General features: G+C 40.4%; 2 protein-coding genes across 5 annotated transcripts in view; one reads left to right on the top strand and one right to left on the bottom strand.

The window, feature by feature from the left end:
• Positions 1-3,784, bottom strand: part of LOC117954379 (extended synaptotagmin-2-like) — a 53,528-nt gene extending 49,744 nt beyond the window's left edge. For 3 of the 4 annotated variants that reach the window (XM_034888136.1, XM_034888137.1, XM_034888138.1), the window contains exons 1-2: positions 3,579-3,783; positions 1,990-2,374 (exon numbers count right to left, since the gene is read on the bottom strand). In XM_034888136.1, the coding sequence (XP_034744027.1) occupies positions 1,990-2,367 (378 nt within the window). In that variant the 5' untranslated portion in view covers positions 2,368-2,374; positions 3,579-3,783. Of the gene's footprint in view, positions 1-1,989; positions 2,375-3,578 lie in introns of all 4 variants that reach the window. The other variant, XM_034888135.1, reaches the window with a different exon arrangement.
• A 3,167-nt stretch (positions 3,785-6,951) lies between these two features.
• LOC117954173 (receptor-type tyrosine-protein phosphatase N2-like) overlaps positions 6,952-17,148 on the top strand; it is a 186,361-nt gene continuing 176,164 nt past the window's right edge. The window contains exon 1 of the mRNA XM_034887740.1: positions 6,952-7,214. Coding sequence (XP_034743631.1) covers positions 7,130-7,214 — 85 coding nt within the window. The 5' untranslated portion in view covers positions 6,952-7,129. The remainder of the gene's footprint in view (positions 7,215-17,148) is intronic.

The raw sequence follows: 17,148 nt of genomic DNA, 5'->3' as shown, positions 1-17,148 counted from the left end.
TATATATATCCACCAGAGGAGGCTTCACGTCCCAAAATGTCTCCCAAAACGTAATATAGATATATCATTATGTCATTTTTTTGTGATATGTTATATTACAATAGTACAGTCTCTAAATTGTAATGTGTTCCACTGCTTTTGCATTGCTTTTGAGTTACTTTCACCAAATAACAATGAAGGTTTGACTTGGCATGGAGCATGGGAATTTCAACTTTGGATCAATAAATTCTCCTCTTTATCATCTTTATAACATCATAGATTATTCATAATATTTAATATAAATAATACAAATAGGTAAAGTTACTACAGCTATAAAAATACATAAGTAAAACTTACAACAGGTAAGTAAGAGAAAATGAAAATACTCAATTAAAAGTACCTTACAGTTGTTTAGGAGTTATGATGCTGTGTTGAAGCGAGGTGCTGTCCTATCTGCGTCCCAACAGGGGACCGTACGTACAGCATCTGTTTCCTAATAGGTGGCCGTAAAGACAACATATGTGTCCCAACGGGACAGAACGGACAGCATCTGTGTCCAACAAGAGACAGAACGGACAACATCTGTGTCCAACAGGATTTTGTCCGTTCTGTTCCCTGTTGGACCCAGATGTTGTCTGTTCTGTTCCCTGTTGGACCCAGATGTTGTCTGTTCTGTCCCCTGTTGGACACAGATGTTGTCTGTTCTGTCCCCTGTTGGATACAGATGGTGTCAATTCTGTCCCCTGTTGGACACAGATGTTGTCCGTTCTGTTCCCTGTTGGACCCAGATGTTGTCTGTTCTGTCCCCTGTTGGACACAGATGTCTGTTCTGTCCACTGTTGGGACACAGATGTCGGTTCTGTCCCCTGTTGGGACACAGATGTTCTCTGTTCTGTTCCCTGTTGGACCCAGATGTTGTCTGTTCTGTCTCCTGTTGGACACAGATGTTGTCCGTTCTGTCTCCTGTTGGACACAGATGTTGTCCGTTCTTTCACCTTTTGCGACACAGATGTTGTCCGTTCTGTCTCCTGTTGGACACAGATGTTGTCCGTTCTTTCACCTTTGGGGACACAGATGTTGTCTGTTCTTTCACCTTTTGGGACACAGATGTTGTCTGTTCTGTCCCCTGTTGGACACAGATGTTGTCCGTTCTGTCTCCTGTTGGACACAGATGTTGTCCGTTCTGTCTCCTGTTGGACACAGATGTTGTCCGTTCTGTCCCGTTGGGACACATATGTTGTCTCTACGGCCACCTATTAGGAAACAGATGCTGTACGTACGGTCCCCTGTTTGGACGCAGATAGGACAGCACCTCGCTTCAACACAGCATCATAACTCCTAAAATAATGTCCATCTTGCAAATGTCCAGTATCTGCAGTCACCGTAACCATCGAATACAGCAACAGGAAATAACACTCAGCTTTTTTTTCCTCTGAAGAATGTTTCGAGGTGAAGTTGCGTTAAAATGCGTTGTAACTCACGTTACTGAAATTATAACGAGTATAACATTACCAAAATGTAATTAGCAATGCGTTTTTTTACTGCAAAAATGAATACATTACTGTAATTGAGTCACTTTTGTAACACATTACTCCAACACTGTTCAACAAGCATTTTGTTGTACTTTAGCAGAATATTGAAAGCAGCAGAACTGCAGAACTGAGTACATTTTAACATCTGTTTATTTATCAAAAGTAATACAATTATTGCGCCATTTTACAACGGCATCACATGCAGCCCTAGCAATTAGGATGTTGCTATCCCGGTTTTACTGAGATAAAAGTATAAGTACATATGAAGAAACTGAGGAAAATCAGTAAGAGACTAACTTTAGTTACATTTTAACACCAGCAATGAATTATAGTGAGTTATCCCTATCAACCACTTTGGCAGTGAATGTGGACATCCTATACTTGATGCTGGCTGATTACACCCAAGAGTGGGGTGAAGCTTGAAAATACAAAGCGAAATGTGGCTGTTATATGGATGTTATAATGCTGGGGGACTTACCCATGGTGGTAACTCTGAAGTAGGCACACTTTGCCTAACTGATTTTTCTTCATGCTCCAGGAATGATAAGGCACGGTTTATCCTGTAGTCCTTACTGCCATGGTTTTTCCTCCAGTAGAACAACACCGCTAGTCCAATCAGAACCCAACTAAAGCTAAACTCAAAGTATCCTAAGACGTAGATCGGGAAGATGATAGCAAACGTCTTGCCAAATTTCATCCACATTTGGGTCACATCTGTCAGAGACGAGTGGGACTCTTCATCCAGCTCTACTGGGGACAGAGGTGGGTCTATGGTGGAGCTCACCGGAATGCTGGCCGCAGCGGGTCCGTTTGTCCTGACATCTGGTCCAGACGAACTCTCCATCCTGTCACTCATTTCTCCACTGGTAAGACATTTTTACAGACATGTACGGCAAATGTTAGGGTCTTGGCACACATGGCACACAACTTGCAGCCTCCCAGGTCAAAGGTTAAAGAATGCCAAACAACACTATAGACATGCTGTCTGGAATAAAACAACATGAAGCATGAAAAATAACTACTGAACATCATAAATGTACCATTGAGATTATGTGTCTTTTTTATTTGATTAGAGCAAACCCAGAATAACACTAAATAAAATGATGTTAAAAATATGTTCCTTCTAACCAAAGTCCCCAAAACAACTACCTGTCTTTCTATCCTACAAACTGTAAGTAGAAATACTATAAATACATCGTTTTAAACACTATAATGTAATTTGAATAATTATCTGAAAAACAGTTACATTTCAATGTATCTAAAATATCGATATCCAAAGCACAAATACGTGTTTAGTAAGAGGCCTAGACTAGAGGCTTCATGTTAACCCTCCAGTAATTATCCTTCCACAAGAAGGCACTTTGGAGTTGTTAACATGTAACTGACCCAAACGGATCCTCCTCTGTGTACTCATGAACATTCCATTCGTTTGGTTTAGCCCGACATGTTTTCACACTTCGTAGCATATTCAAACAGGTTGAACTGTTCCGCCAGTGTCTAGTCTCTTGCATGGGGAAGACGTTATAAGAAACTCCTTTTGTAATGTAATGTCAACTTTTGTTAACTTCATTCCTGGGGAAAATGGAGATTGTACGAACTTGAAAGGTTAGAAAATACTATACACTGCGAAACGTTTCGAACTACTCTTTAATTCGGCATATACTCAATACCCATGCACACAATCTTTGTTATGTAATTTCAACTTTTAAAACTGCTTCAACCGTTGCCCCCGCAATCTTCTGCCACCAAAACACAACGCCGCGCTGTGAAGCGGTAATGAAAGTCTAGATTTTACTGAAATAGGTGTTGTTTGGTTTGGTTGGATGTATGCCGAATAGAAGATCGCCGACTACTAAATTCAAAATCCACTTTAATTATTTCTAAATGTGAGTACAATGTTACCGTTGAACATATCAACTCTTATTTGCCAGCTTTTCTAAACAGTCTGTCGTGACGTTCACTCCACAAAGTGACATGTATCGGGGCTCGGATTTGACCAGTAGCACTGCGTAAAAGCAAAAACCAGCAAAAAACAACTTGGTAACGCTGAGCAAGTTCCACACTTACCGCTAGACTTCTGCGACATGAACACCACGCTTTCTCCCGACCAAATCCACAGCACGCCGATCAACTAAACTCTGATAATCTGGCTCCCCTTCCGCACATCTTGCTGTAAGGGCGGCCGGTCCCTCTCTACCCGCCTGCAGGAAACTGTCACTGTGAGAAAGAGGTCAGCATCAGACAGGGAGGGAGCTTCAGATTCACAAACACTACAGCAGACAGTGGCGCCCTCTTGCGGTTTTGAAAAAATGGGTACGGGGAAACGTTTCTGTTCCATTGATTTCATGAAATGTGACAATGGGTTTTGAGCTCTTTGTTTTTGAGTAATCTTTACAGTTTTAATGGTAATCCAGTCCAGGTTTGGCACGTCTAAAAGCGAAATGTACACTGGTTCTATCTGGTCTGGGTAGAGAAAAAACAGTGATATTGCCCTTTTTGTTGAACATGGTTAAAGGTTATCGGAGTAGTTGCAAGTGATTTTCAAACAGTAACAGTATGAGTCTACTTTTGAATCAAGACCAGTCTTTAATTTTTTGAATCTAGACCTGTTCTAATGTGAGATGGGAAAATATGAAATAGCCCCTTTTCTCCCCCCACTGGCTAAAACGGGTCATTGAATTGTTTCAAATTCAAATCAGCGGAATAATTCATGACCAGATAGCTTAAACATATTTAAATAACAGAAAACAATTAAATAGTGGTAGATTATAACTCTAATTTCATATACCACTTTAGTAAAAAATAGATTTGTTCAGGGCTCTGGGTCATGTGACAAGTGACAAGTGGTTCTTACGTGAGACCATTGTCAATGCTTATGCAGGACAGCAAAAACGGAAGTTACTGTTGCACTAGTCTGGACATATTGCAACTAGTTTAGTGTAGATTTGGACTTGCTGATCGCACTCATTGTCGTTTCCGGTGCTTGTGTGTTGCTAGCCTGTTGCTGCTCTCACTAAACACCAGTTCAATTTGTTAGATTTGTCATTACAGCTGGCTAACTGTCTGCTAAACACTTGTTCTTCCAGTAGTTCCTTCTAAGCACTCACTGTTCTTTACATGTTTCAGCAACTTTCGTTAATTAAAATAGTTTTTTTCTAACGCTTGGTAGCTAACGCTACCTTACTTAGCTGTGCTGCAACTTTAGCTTAGCAGTTAGCCATGTCATCCGTCTCTCTCTCTCCTACTTTCTCTTGCTCGGAGATGTTTAGTTACTCCTCTGCCTCCTTTAGCGGCAATGATAGGTGTAACAAGTGTAGTTTGTTCATACACATGAAGCCAAGACTTAGTGAGTTAGAAGTCCTGATCTGCACCATGATAAATCAGCTGTTAGTTACTGTAGCTAGCCACCCCTCAGCCAGTACAGGGTGGCTGGGTGACTGTCCAAAGCAAAAATAGTCATAAGCTTTAAAAGGCCTCGGACCACCACCAGCCCGTTAGCGTTTGTAACAGGTTTTTCCCACTCAGCGACACACCCGCTGAGAAACCAACTCTGATTATGGGCAGCTCCATTTTGAGAAACGTGAAGTTAGCGAATGTGGGACACCGTAGTTTTCTCTGGACCCCTGCCAAATCTCACCAGCGATGACATGTATAGCCGCATGTCGTCATTTCGCCGCTGGCTATCGAGGTGGTGTCCAGATAATGATGTGGGCTTTGTGGATCACTGGCAGTCTTTCTGGGGAAGACCTGGTCTGATTGGGAGAGACGGCATTCATCCCACTTGGGAGCTTGGACCTGATCCCTGACAATCCAGAGTTGGGAACAGGAGGCAGAGACCCAGTCTAAGACACTTCTCTGCCCTTCTATTTTAGCAGTAACCCCCCCAAAACCCTATGCAGAGTCCCACTCTAACACACTTTTCTGTCCTTCTATTTCAGCAGTTACCCCCACCCCCACCCAAAAAAAAAAAAAAAACTACGCAGGGTCACAGTCTAACACACTTCTCTGCTCCTCCATTCCAGGAGTTAGTCAAAACCCCATAGTGACGGTGTCTGCCCCCTGACCATCGAAATTATTTAAGTCAAAGGAAGACAGTAGAAGAGCTGTGCATGAAAACCTCATAACAATTAAAAAAACAAGTGCAATAGTGCAAAAGAATAGGAGAATTAAATGTGGACTCTTAAACATCAGATCTCTCTCTTCTAAAGGGGTACTAGTAAATGAATTAATATCAGATTCTAATATTGATCTATTCCGTCTTACTGAAACCTGGCTGGGTGATGGAGAATATGTTAGTCTAAATGAATCCACCCCCCCCAGTCATATTAATACTCACATTCCTCGAGGCACAGGCCGAGGAGGTGGAGCGGCAGCCATCTTGGATTCTAGTCTACTAATCAGCTCTAAACCTGAACTGAATTATAACTCATTTGAAAGTCTTGTTCTTAGTCTTTCACACCCCAGTTGGAAATCACTGAACCAGTTCTATTTGTTATATTGGACCGAGCACCTGGTCCAGACTGAACCAGTTCTATTTGTTATAGTGTACCAAGCACCTGGTCCAGACTCTGAACCAGTTCTATTTGTTATAGTGTACCAAGCACCTGGTCCAGACTCTGAACCAGTTCTATAGTGTACCGAGCACCTGGTCCAGACTCTGAACCAGTTCTTTTAGTTAAAGTGTACCGAGCACCTGGTCCAGACTCTGAATTCTTATCTTAATTTGCAGAGTTTCTGTCAAACTTAGTGCTAAAAACGGACAAAGTTATCATTGTAGGGGATTTCAATATTCATGTGGACGATGAGAATGACAGCCTTAGACTGTGTTTATCTCTCTATTAGATTCTATTGGCTTCTCTAAAAGTGTTCATAAACCAACTCACCGTTTTAACCCCCCCATCTTGTTCTGGTGTATGGTGTTGGAATTGAACATTTAATAGTGTTCCCACAGAATCCCTTTCTATCTGACCACTGTTTGATTACTTTAGAGTTTATACTGCTGAACTACACGCCATTAGGCAAAACCTTCCATATAAGATGTCTATCTGATAGTGCTGGAGCTAAATTTAAGGATGTGATTTCAACTTTTAATTCATTACCAAGTCCCAAAGTAACGGAGGACTCCTATGCTAATTTCATCCATCCATCCATCCATCCATCCATCTTCATCCGCTTATCCGGTCCCTCCCAAATCCATCATTTTGTTGATAGGGCAGCAGGCTCGCAGCGAATGACACTCGACTCTGTTTCCCCTCTAAAAAAGAAGATAATAAAACCAAGACGGTTAGCTCCATGGTATAACACTGAAACTCGCAAATTAAGAGACCGGTTTTTACACCTGTCATTTGTCCTTAAAATATGCAGCAAGGCTACTGTGTTTTTCAGACTATTATTTTGGAAATTCCCGGAAATCCCGTCTCTAATTGCACTTGTCTTTACGGTGAGGGAGCGGAGCCCCCAGCAGCAGAAACGCCCTGTGCGCTCTCTCCTCCAGCATCCATCGGTTGGACTCTGTTTTTCTAGCCGCGGAGGAGCCACTCTGAGCGAGAAGGAAGACGAACCAGACCTCGCTGGAAGAAATGGCCTTTTAACACTCGAGAGAGTAACCCTGAAGAGACATGGATCCTTTGGCTTTTTCCCTTCACCTCCTCCTCCTGCTCGCTTCCCTGAACTGCTTCCCCGCTTCTGCTGACATGAGACTCGGTGAGTGAATTAACGGGATTCTTTTCTTGACGAGCTGCATCCACACCGTCTCCCGTCCTGAAGAGACTATTTCGGTGTGTGATCTATGTGTCGTCAGTATTGTATCAGCCAGGCGGGTTCAGTGCAGCTCCACCAGAGCCGAGGATTGTGTGATAGGCCCGCCGGTCCACCGGGACGTCTAGAACCGATAGAGAGCGGCGTCAAGTCAAGTAGGAGCTGGTACACGGGAATTGGCCGTTGATGTGTTAACAAGGCTTACATCTGCTTGGTAGGAATATTTGTAACAATAATACACATTTAAAAAGTACTAGAAATAAAAATACAAATATTCAATGCACATTTTTCTAATTCCAATTATAAATAGAAATTAAATACACAAAATAATTAAATTACATATAGTTAATAATTAGTTTAAAACAAATCCGATAATTTGAAATAATGCAGAAATAAAAATAAATAAATATATATATATATATATATATATATATATATATATATATATATATATATATATATATATATATATATATATATATATATATATATATATATGAATATATGTTCATGTAATATATATTTTTTATTCTTGTGTGTTTGTGTGTGTGTGTATTCTTGGAGACGTTAATTTCTCGGATACACAGAGTTTATAAATATTAACCCCCCCCCCCCTCCCCCGCTGCAGGAGGAGGAGGAAGAGCAGGAAGAAGCTGATGTTAAGAGGGAGGTGTGTGTGTCTGTGTGTGTGTGTGTCTGTGTCTCCAGAACCCTACTCCTCCCCCTCTCTCCTTTAGAGATTATATAATAAGCAGCATACAGAGAGGATAGCAGCCATACAGCAGACTCAGCTGAGCAGACGAGCAGTGAAACAGCATAGCTCCAGCACTCAGTCCCCGTTTATACATTCATTTTTTTCATATACTGTATACTATATATTCTTTACTGTACATACCTGTATTGTTACTAATATATACAGTACTGTGCAAAAGTCTTAGGCAGGTATGAAAAAAATGCTGTAAACTAAGAATGGTTTAAAACATATAAATAATGATTGATTATTTTTATCAATTTACAAAATAAAAAGTGAGGAAACAAAAGAAAATCTAGATCACCTCAATATTTGGTGTTACTACCCTTTGCCTTCAAACCAGCATCAGGTCTTATAGGTCCACCTACAGAAAGTGGGGCAGCGTTGAGGATTGTAGACAAAGTGGTCGGCCAAGGAGACTTAGAGTAGAGGAAAAAAACACATTGAGCCGATTTCACTTTGACATGGGAAGATGTCCAGTAGGGATATGAGCTCAGAACTAGTAGAAACCAGTGGAACCAGGTCCACTATCCACTGTCTAGAGAAGTCTGGTTGACATCAGCTCAGAATTGGTAGAAACCAGTGGGACCAAGTCCACCACCTACTGTCTGTTGGATGTGGTTCCACTGGTCTCTACCAGTTCAGAGCTGATGTCAGCCAAACTTCTCCAGACAGTACATGGTGGACCTGGACTGTAGATAAACACACGTAGACTTACGGCCGGGTGAAATGGAGAGACTAATACCTCAACATTGATATTGCAACAATATTGCAGGATTTACCTTTGGAGCTTTCACAAAATATTTAGGCAATGACATGTGTTATAAAGAATAAGTAATGCGGATATAATGTGGGAAAAGGCAATTTATAGAACAAGAACAGTCTAGTAAGTTCAGAAAATTACATCACTTTAGTGTAATACAGCATTTAAAAACAGGAAAAGACTACAATCATGCTATATTACAACATTCAAAGTGAGATATCTAGCCTGATAATAAGATGACGTTATATTACCAATATATTGCCCAGCTCACCCCAGACAGACAATTTGGAAATCCTGTTTCTGATCAGACAAGGGAAAAAAACCTGAAAGTGGTTCAGCCATTACATGAGCTAAACATCAAACTAAGCTGTAAAAGGCCCAGTTCCTTTAGTCTGTGACTCCACCGGTTATCATCTTGCCAGAGATGTAAACAGAGATATCATTGTTTGGTGAGAAGGTTAAGCTGAATGTTGAAAGAAAACGATGGGGGTCATTTGTTGTAAACGCAACAGAAGGTCATATAATGAGATGTAGAGAAAGCCAGGAGACAAAAGACAAGCAAAACTTAACTTAATAGCTCACTATAAAACAGAATTGATTGTCTGTTTGCTAAACTTCCAAATTGTAATCTTTCAATCATAACTTAGCAACCATAAGTGTGCATTAGAGCTAAATGTCTGGCAGAAAAGTTCAGTTCTGACCCTACATGAACTCGCAAAATTTTTGTCCAAGCCCGACCTCAACCAGAACATCAATGCCAATGTCTAGCTTGAGCCCGAATGCTGCATTTGTTTTAGTAGAACAGACTAAAGTCAACTCAAGTTGCACGATCTCGGACATGCACCCTCTTAAAAACGTCCATAAGTCATGTTGAATGTGGATTTTATAATATTTTCAATTGGCTTTGTGTCACTGCGGTGACTAAGTCCAATGTCGATATTCTCTACCACTGTGCTTTTTGGTCCATGCGTGTAAAATGAAGAAATACACAAGATGGCGGTCACACACAGTGATAAACAGCCCAGACATTATTCCTGACATACAATATAAGAAATGTACATACACTATAAGGTCTGCATTAAAAAAAAATAACTTAAAAAATGTTCACAAACCTGACCCAAGTCAAGCCTGTGGAATGATAAGAAAATAACAATTGGGTTGGCCCTATTGCTGTTGTACTTCGGGCAAGTGGAAGAAGAATATTGTAATGGGAGAATTACATAGACAATGATTTCCTTTCAGTAATTGTTCATCTCCTAAGTGATTTTTTTATTATAAGTAAATCCTTCAATTTGCCTCAGAAATATGTGTATATCCTAAAATAAGTCCTCCAGTGTTGGAGACAGCTAAAACAAAATGACTGTAAGCAAGGTTGGAGCCATGAAGCATTCTACAGACAAGATAAATCTCTGATTTCTCAGACAGAATGACGGCTACAGTCATTCTTGACGCACTAGAGACAGATGCGGTAGCCTACGTAAGTGGGGAGTGTGTGGTAGAGCGAGGGAGAGACGGAAGGCGATTATCTTTAAAGCGAGTCATAGTGAGAGAAACAAAGTGTCTCCCTTGTTTTTCTGACCTCGGAGGGAAATCTGCAGCAGAAGAATTTAACCCTCTTCTTGATTTCACGTTGTTTCTGGAGAAGGAGAACCAGGAAATGAGTCGGGGGGGAAATGCAATGCTACCAAGAATGAAGTATGCAAGTAAATCATTCAAATGCATAAGTAGCCATGTGGATTTACCGCTCCGGGGGAGATGATGTTGCTTATGCCAGCAGCTTACAAGATTACAAGTTGTTTTCCAAATTTAAAGAAATGTGACAACCTATCAGAAAAAACAACATCAAAATGACAGCTTTGGTTTAGCCTGTAAAACATTTGCTATTTGCAGAGGAATGCGTTGCGTAAAAAGTGGCTGTGCAGGAGAAAGAGATGGCACGCAGATGGAGCTGATGGAAATAAATATTGCTTTTTACATGTTTATGCCTGTTGTAATTATTGATAAATTACTGGCCTTTACTCTCACCGGTTCTATCGTACTTACAGTGACGAGCGTGCACCAGGGGCCGTAATCGTCTGTGCATGAAACATGTGCCATGTGTTGAACACACTGTACCTCTCTGCTGTGTGTGGAGCGTGGACATCGGCTTGCAGAACCTCGTATCCAACGAATCATGCTCAAAGCTTAGTTCACCTGTGTGTAGTCTAGTGTTTTTTTTTTCTCATTTTTCTTAAATTACATATTACACTGCACTCAAGTGATGAATTCCAAATTGAAAAGTCACACTTATATGGGAAAAATAAGTAAAAAATAAATTGTTAAAGAAAAAATAAAATGAAAAAATAAAATGAAGAGAGGGGGCACATAGCTCTTTATTTACAAAATGTTGCGTCTGCTGAAGATTCAGGCCAAGCTTTCTCTTGAAGTCCATTTTTTCCCCAGTGTTGATCCAGTGTCACTGCGTTGGTTCTAAGGTAGTAAGTTAGTCTGTGCATGGCGTGTAATTCTCTCCAGTGCCCAGCCGCAGGGTCACATTCCTAGTGATGGCCTTTTTGCATGCCAATATCAACCATTTCTGAGATATTTGTCCTTCTTTTGAGTGCTAAGGATCCCCATGGGTCACCTAGTAGCAGACAATCTCCTCAAGAACCTGATTCCCCCTTTCCCAGTTTTATACATGACCAAAAGACATTCGAGTGATTGCCATTCATCAGTGCACACTGACGCTAGCATTGCTGCTGAACAGTTTATTTTTAATGTCAGGTGAACAAAAGAAGCGAATGAAATTCTTCCATCCAAATTCGTTCCATCTGTTAGAAGTGGTAGAGGTGTGTTGTACATATAGAATACCAATCACTCTTTGACAGTTTAATGTTCAGTTCTTGCTCCCATTTTAATTTCACATATAATACAGTTTAGCGACAGTTTAGCGACTATCTTTGCAGGTTTTTTTTATACACTCAAACACATAACTACCTTATGTTTATATTCCTTTTTTCACCATTCAATTTATGAAAGAAGTTAATCATCTTCATGCCCCATCAACTCACCATTAACATATTCTTTTGAAATGAAGAGCTACTCAGGAGACCTCAGGTTTTTGAGGGCATGAAATTAAAATGATTAATTAAATGATCATTCCTTTAATTAAAATGAAAAATTACCAGAAGAACATACAATCATGTACAAAGAACACATCAGTCATGGGGAGATGGCAGCTACAATGAAGCAAGGCGGCACATCTCGTATCCCCAAACCCTATAAAGCCCCTCTATTAATTGATAATCATCGTCCAATCACTCTTATAACATTACAAGGCATTGGCTGTAGTACAAATAAACAGATAAAGAAAGGGCTAGACTCTCTCTATACTAGACTAGATTTTAGGGCTATAATCCACCAAAGAAAACCTTGGTCGACTGAAGTCTTGACATTTTTGACAAAAAATCGATTGGGGGGGGGGGGGGGGGGTTGCGGAGGGGCGGAAAAAAATGCAAGATTAAATAACTGTACTGTCCCGCAGTACTTGTCCTCTTAGGCTATTTGCAGTATATCAAATCATTTTTGACCTAATCTTTTTTTGCATTAAAATGCCACTCGTCTGTTGGCTCTGACAGCGCTGCATCAGCCTCTGTGTCCTTGCACGGAGACACGGAGACACAGAGACACGAATAGACTATTAGTTTAAAGATTTTACTCTTAGTTGTGCTGGCGCTGTATATTAACAAGTTCTTAAAACCTCAGCCCTCCATAACAGCAATGGGCCTCATATCCTGAGCAATAAAGTCGACAATTCCTTCCGTGATATTATTTTTGCGTATCGATGATAGAGGCTTAACATCCAGCAGGGTCTGGGGGAGCTACCGTAGGTGGGGGTGCACCGGTAGTTATAAAACGATTATTAGACTATGAAATATGCCAATTCTGATTTGTTCATATAGCCTACTCCAAACAGACAGGGCAACCTAACGCAGACAGGTTAGCTTAGCGTTCTTAGGTGATACGCCATGTTTGTAGTCCAGCTGCGATATGCAAACTGTTGCTTGCAAACTTTGCATTCGACTTTTTCCCGTTATCTGTTTTTGTAAAATGCTGCCACACTGCCGATGTCTTCGACATGGTAGAGGAGGACTGAGTGGAAACTAAACACTCACAATTAAATAAAATATTCATTAAACCACTAAAACAAGGCTTTCTAGTTCTTTCTTCAATCTGTCCCCAGTGGGTCGGGCTAATCCAACAAAAAGAGAAAACAGGGGGGTGTTCTGAAGACAGACTGTTACCTGTGAAACAGGGATGCTCTGAAAACACCCCCATGGGCAATTAATGCTTTCCACTCATAGCCTATGATTCCACCTGGTGAAATAACACGGCAAAAAATCGACCAATCAGCAGTTTGGTCGAGCCAGAACGTATCGACCAATAAATCGACCAGTCGACTGGGAGATTACAGCCCTACTGGATTTATGAAAAGTTGACAAATAGTTTGACCTTTGACACTTGAGACCTTTGGTTTTGGTACCACTTTGTTGACATTGTCAGTATGTTCTACAACGATATTATATTTAATCACAATACCTCTAAACGATTTCAAATTAAAAGAGGGGTCAGGCAGCGGTGCCCTATTTCCCCTCTTTTCTTTATTTTAGTCACTATGTCAGGATCCTGCTGTGACTGCCTGCCGTTGTGCCACTCTTGTGGCCATTTTGTGTATTTTGTTGTGTTTAGTGCTTGTTACTGTCTTCCATGTGCTCTGTGGTTACCTGTCTGTCATGACCTGTCTTGTTAGTTTCCCTCCAGTTCTGCTCTCACCTGTTCCCTATTGTGTTGTGCTATCACCTGTTCCTCATTACTGTCATGTCCAATCCTCTGTCTTTCTGTTGATTGGTCTGTGTATTTCTACACTCGGTTCGTCTCTCGGTCTGTTCCTGTGATTGTCCTATCTGTTTGTACTTTTTAAGTTGTAGAGTCAAAATAAAGTGTGTTTGTTCTCCACATTTGCCTGAACGAGTCTTGCATTTGGGTCCTCCTACTAAAACTGGGACACAATAATTTGTTAGTGTCACTTATGTTGAAGGAATCTCAATTTTTGGTAAGGAGTAAAACATTTCCCTAAGAAAAAGAACCAGTTGTTTAATTCTATTAATATAATTAACCAATTTTCAAAAGCTTCTGATTTAAGATTGAATAAGTCTAAATGGGAAATCTTATCTCTAAATGGTTGTGATGAATATCCCAGTAAAGGATTCTGTTAAGTATCTGGGGATTTTTATAACTAGAAATCATATTGCTAGACAAACTCTAAAAAAGACTACAACTTTTTGTAACTGGCTGCTTCAAAGGGATTTGTCAATCTTGGGCAGAGTTCGCCTCTCTACAGCAGAGGGCCTATCCCACTATGTGTATCCGTCTTTATCCTTATTTGCAAATGATTCAGCAACCACAGACATAAATCGAAGTTATAGAGAATCCGAAAGGAAGCCGAAAAGCTGGTTCATGCCTGTGTCTCCTCCAGACTGAACTATTGCAACGCACTTCTCATCGGGATCCCTAGAAAGAGTCTGCAGAGACTTATCTGCAGCTAGGATCCGGATGAGAGTGCGGAAACATGAGCACATTACCCCCATTCTCCACTCACTGCACTGGCTCCCCATCTCCACAAGGATTGAGTTCAAGGTTTCCCTCTTCACTCATTAATGCATCCATGGACATGCCCCCCCTTACCTAAAAGAACTTATCAAACCACAGAACACAACCCACTCCCTTTGCTACACTCACTCAAACCTTCTCCACATTCCCAGAACCAGACTCAGGACAATGGGAGATGGGGCATTTATTGCTGCTGCCCCACGTCTGTGGAATGCCCCCCCTCCCTGACACCTTGAGGGCACCTCAATCCACTGAGTGTTTTAAAAAAGGCCTTAAAGTGTTTAATTTTAGCAAAGCTTTTGGTCCCCTTTAGATGTTTTTTATCCTCTCTTCTAAGAATAGTTTTATTTTATTTTTTGTTTTATTTTTCTCTTTTTTACCTGTAGCACTTTGAGATTTATTGATAAAAAGTGCATTATAAATAAAATGTATTATAATAACTATTATTGGTATCCAAGGTCCTGAAGCACCACACAGTGATGAAAATGACCAGTCTGGAAAAAAGTGATTGAAAGCAATACGTGAGTAAAAGTACAAGTATATTACCAGAAAACGTCTTTGGTAGAACTTAAAGTCACTTTTTCGAATTTATTTACTACACCTAAGTATCAAAGTCATTTTCTGATATTAAATGTACTTAAGTATTAGTGAAAAAAAACAAAAAAAATGTTTGATCCAGAGGTGTGTAACGTTATCTTCATCACCACTGTCGTCATTGGGGAGGTCATCGTCTGTTACCATGGCAACAGAGCCTGCACCAGCTGCTTCCATGACGCTATTAGTCGTTATGCTTCCTCCTCTTCTTCTTTAGTTCTGGTGTTTGTTTTTTTTTACTTCCATTTGGCAACAAACAGGCATCAGGTCAACAACTGGAATGGGGGGTGCAGTAACTTGGCAACGTAGGAGCAATAATTTAGGAGTAATGACCAAACCTGCTTTTTATCCACTGTAACAAATTTATTCAATTTTATTTTGTAGTAACGAGTAACTAAGATGCTTAGAGGAAATGTAAGAAAACGTTTCTGGAAATATAAATAACAAAGTAAAGTACAGATACATGAAAATTCCACTGAAGTACAGTAGTGACAATTTGTTACATTACAGCACCATAAATACCAGATTTACATTTTCTTTTAATGTAAGACATTCATTTAGGACTGTACACAATAACTTTAACTTTATTTTATTTACAGACCCAAGGTCCAGATAAAAAGTACACACAACACTTTACAAGAGGGGTACAAACCAAACACAAACATAAATACATATCAACAAACTGATTCCCAAAAATATCATAAAAGGACACACATACTGTACATATAAACCTACAAATACTGTAGCAATATCCAATGATTAAAACAAGTACAGGTGCGTTTTCCGGTGATTCCAAAGTTTTGATGAACATCTGATATCACTAAGTGCAGGATTAGTTAAAGCATTTCAAATTGTATTATTTGACTGGGTTAATCGGCAAATGAATCTGGAAGGTGGGACCATTACACGTTACACACAAATGGCTAGCAATGGTCCATCTTGATTGCAAAACTCTAAAGGCATCATTACATGCCACCTTTATCTTGTTTATCTTTGCTTTACTGTAGCTGCACCATAGATGATAAGTTTCTCTGGTGTCTTATGACTAGGGCTGGGCAAGTTAACGCGTTATTATCGCTTTAACTAATTAATTAATTAACGCCGACAATTTTTGTAATCCCGCGTTAATGCAGTTTTTGTTATTTCTTTATTATTGGAAAAGTTTGTTGCTCAGAGGCTTAGTAAATACTGCAACGTGGAATTTCTTATCACCGAAGTACTTCCAGTCTGAAATATCACCTTGACAGTTGATACCAGCAAATCATGCAACGAAAGGAGAAGCTAACAAATGCCATAGCGACGTGGATAGCTACAGACTGCAGGTCCTAGGGTTGTGGAGGACATCGGTCTGGTGGAGGACATCAGTCTGAGAATCGCAACGACGACGGCGGCAGGTATGAGATTCCCTCAAGACGCACCATCACAGGGAGAATACACGAGTTGTATAAAAAGGAGAGGACTGCAAAAGCGACCACGCTACAACATGCACCCTAGGGACTACTGGACTCACTGGGGACTACTGGACTCAATGGGGACACTGAGGAGAGGCATTATGCTGAGACATGGGCTGGACACTTTATTGAACTTGCACAGCAGTGGAATGTGTCAAATAAAGTCCCCGCAGTTAACACAGAAAGTACGAATAGACACGGAATCTGATTGATGCTGCGAGCCTTCTGCCTTCTGATCATGTCAACATGATAACATTTAAAAAAATTGCACTATATACACTACTTTTGAATTCAATATTTCATTTTGCGATTAATCGCGATTAATCGGGGAAATTATGCAATTAATCACGACTTAAAATTTTAATCGCTTCCCAGCTCTACTTATGAAACTTTTATGGACAAGTTTAGTAGTAGAAGTAGGTTAGCTGTAGTAGGAGTGGTGAGATAGGTTTTTAGAGACGTAGCAGGAGGACATTTAGATATTAATATGTAGCTCAGTTAAACTCAGACTAACCTCAGCAACTTGTACAGCAATCTGTTGCAACGATCTTCAGTTTTCCCCATGGAGGGCTTTTATTGTGGAGCAGATGCAGGAAGCAGTTTAACACAACTGGCTTGCATCTGCTTGTCCCAACTGTCATCTGTTTCTCATGTTCTATTGCAGCGGTTCTG

The sequence above is a fragment of the Etheostoma cragini genome, chromosome 12 (assembly GCF_013103735.1).
Source record: "Etheostoma cragini isolate CJK2018 chromosome 12, CSU_Ecrag_1.0, whole genome shotgun sequence".
NCBI lineage: Eukaryota > Metazoa > Chordata > Actinopteri > Perciformes > Percidae > Etheostoma > Etheostoma cragini.
The sequence above is the reverse complement of the archived record's forward strand: the minus strand, read 5'-3'. Positions and strand labels throughout refer to the sequence as shown.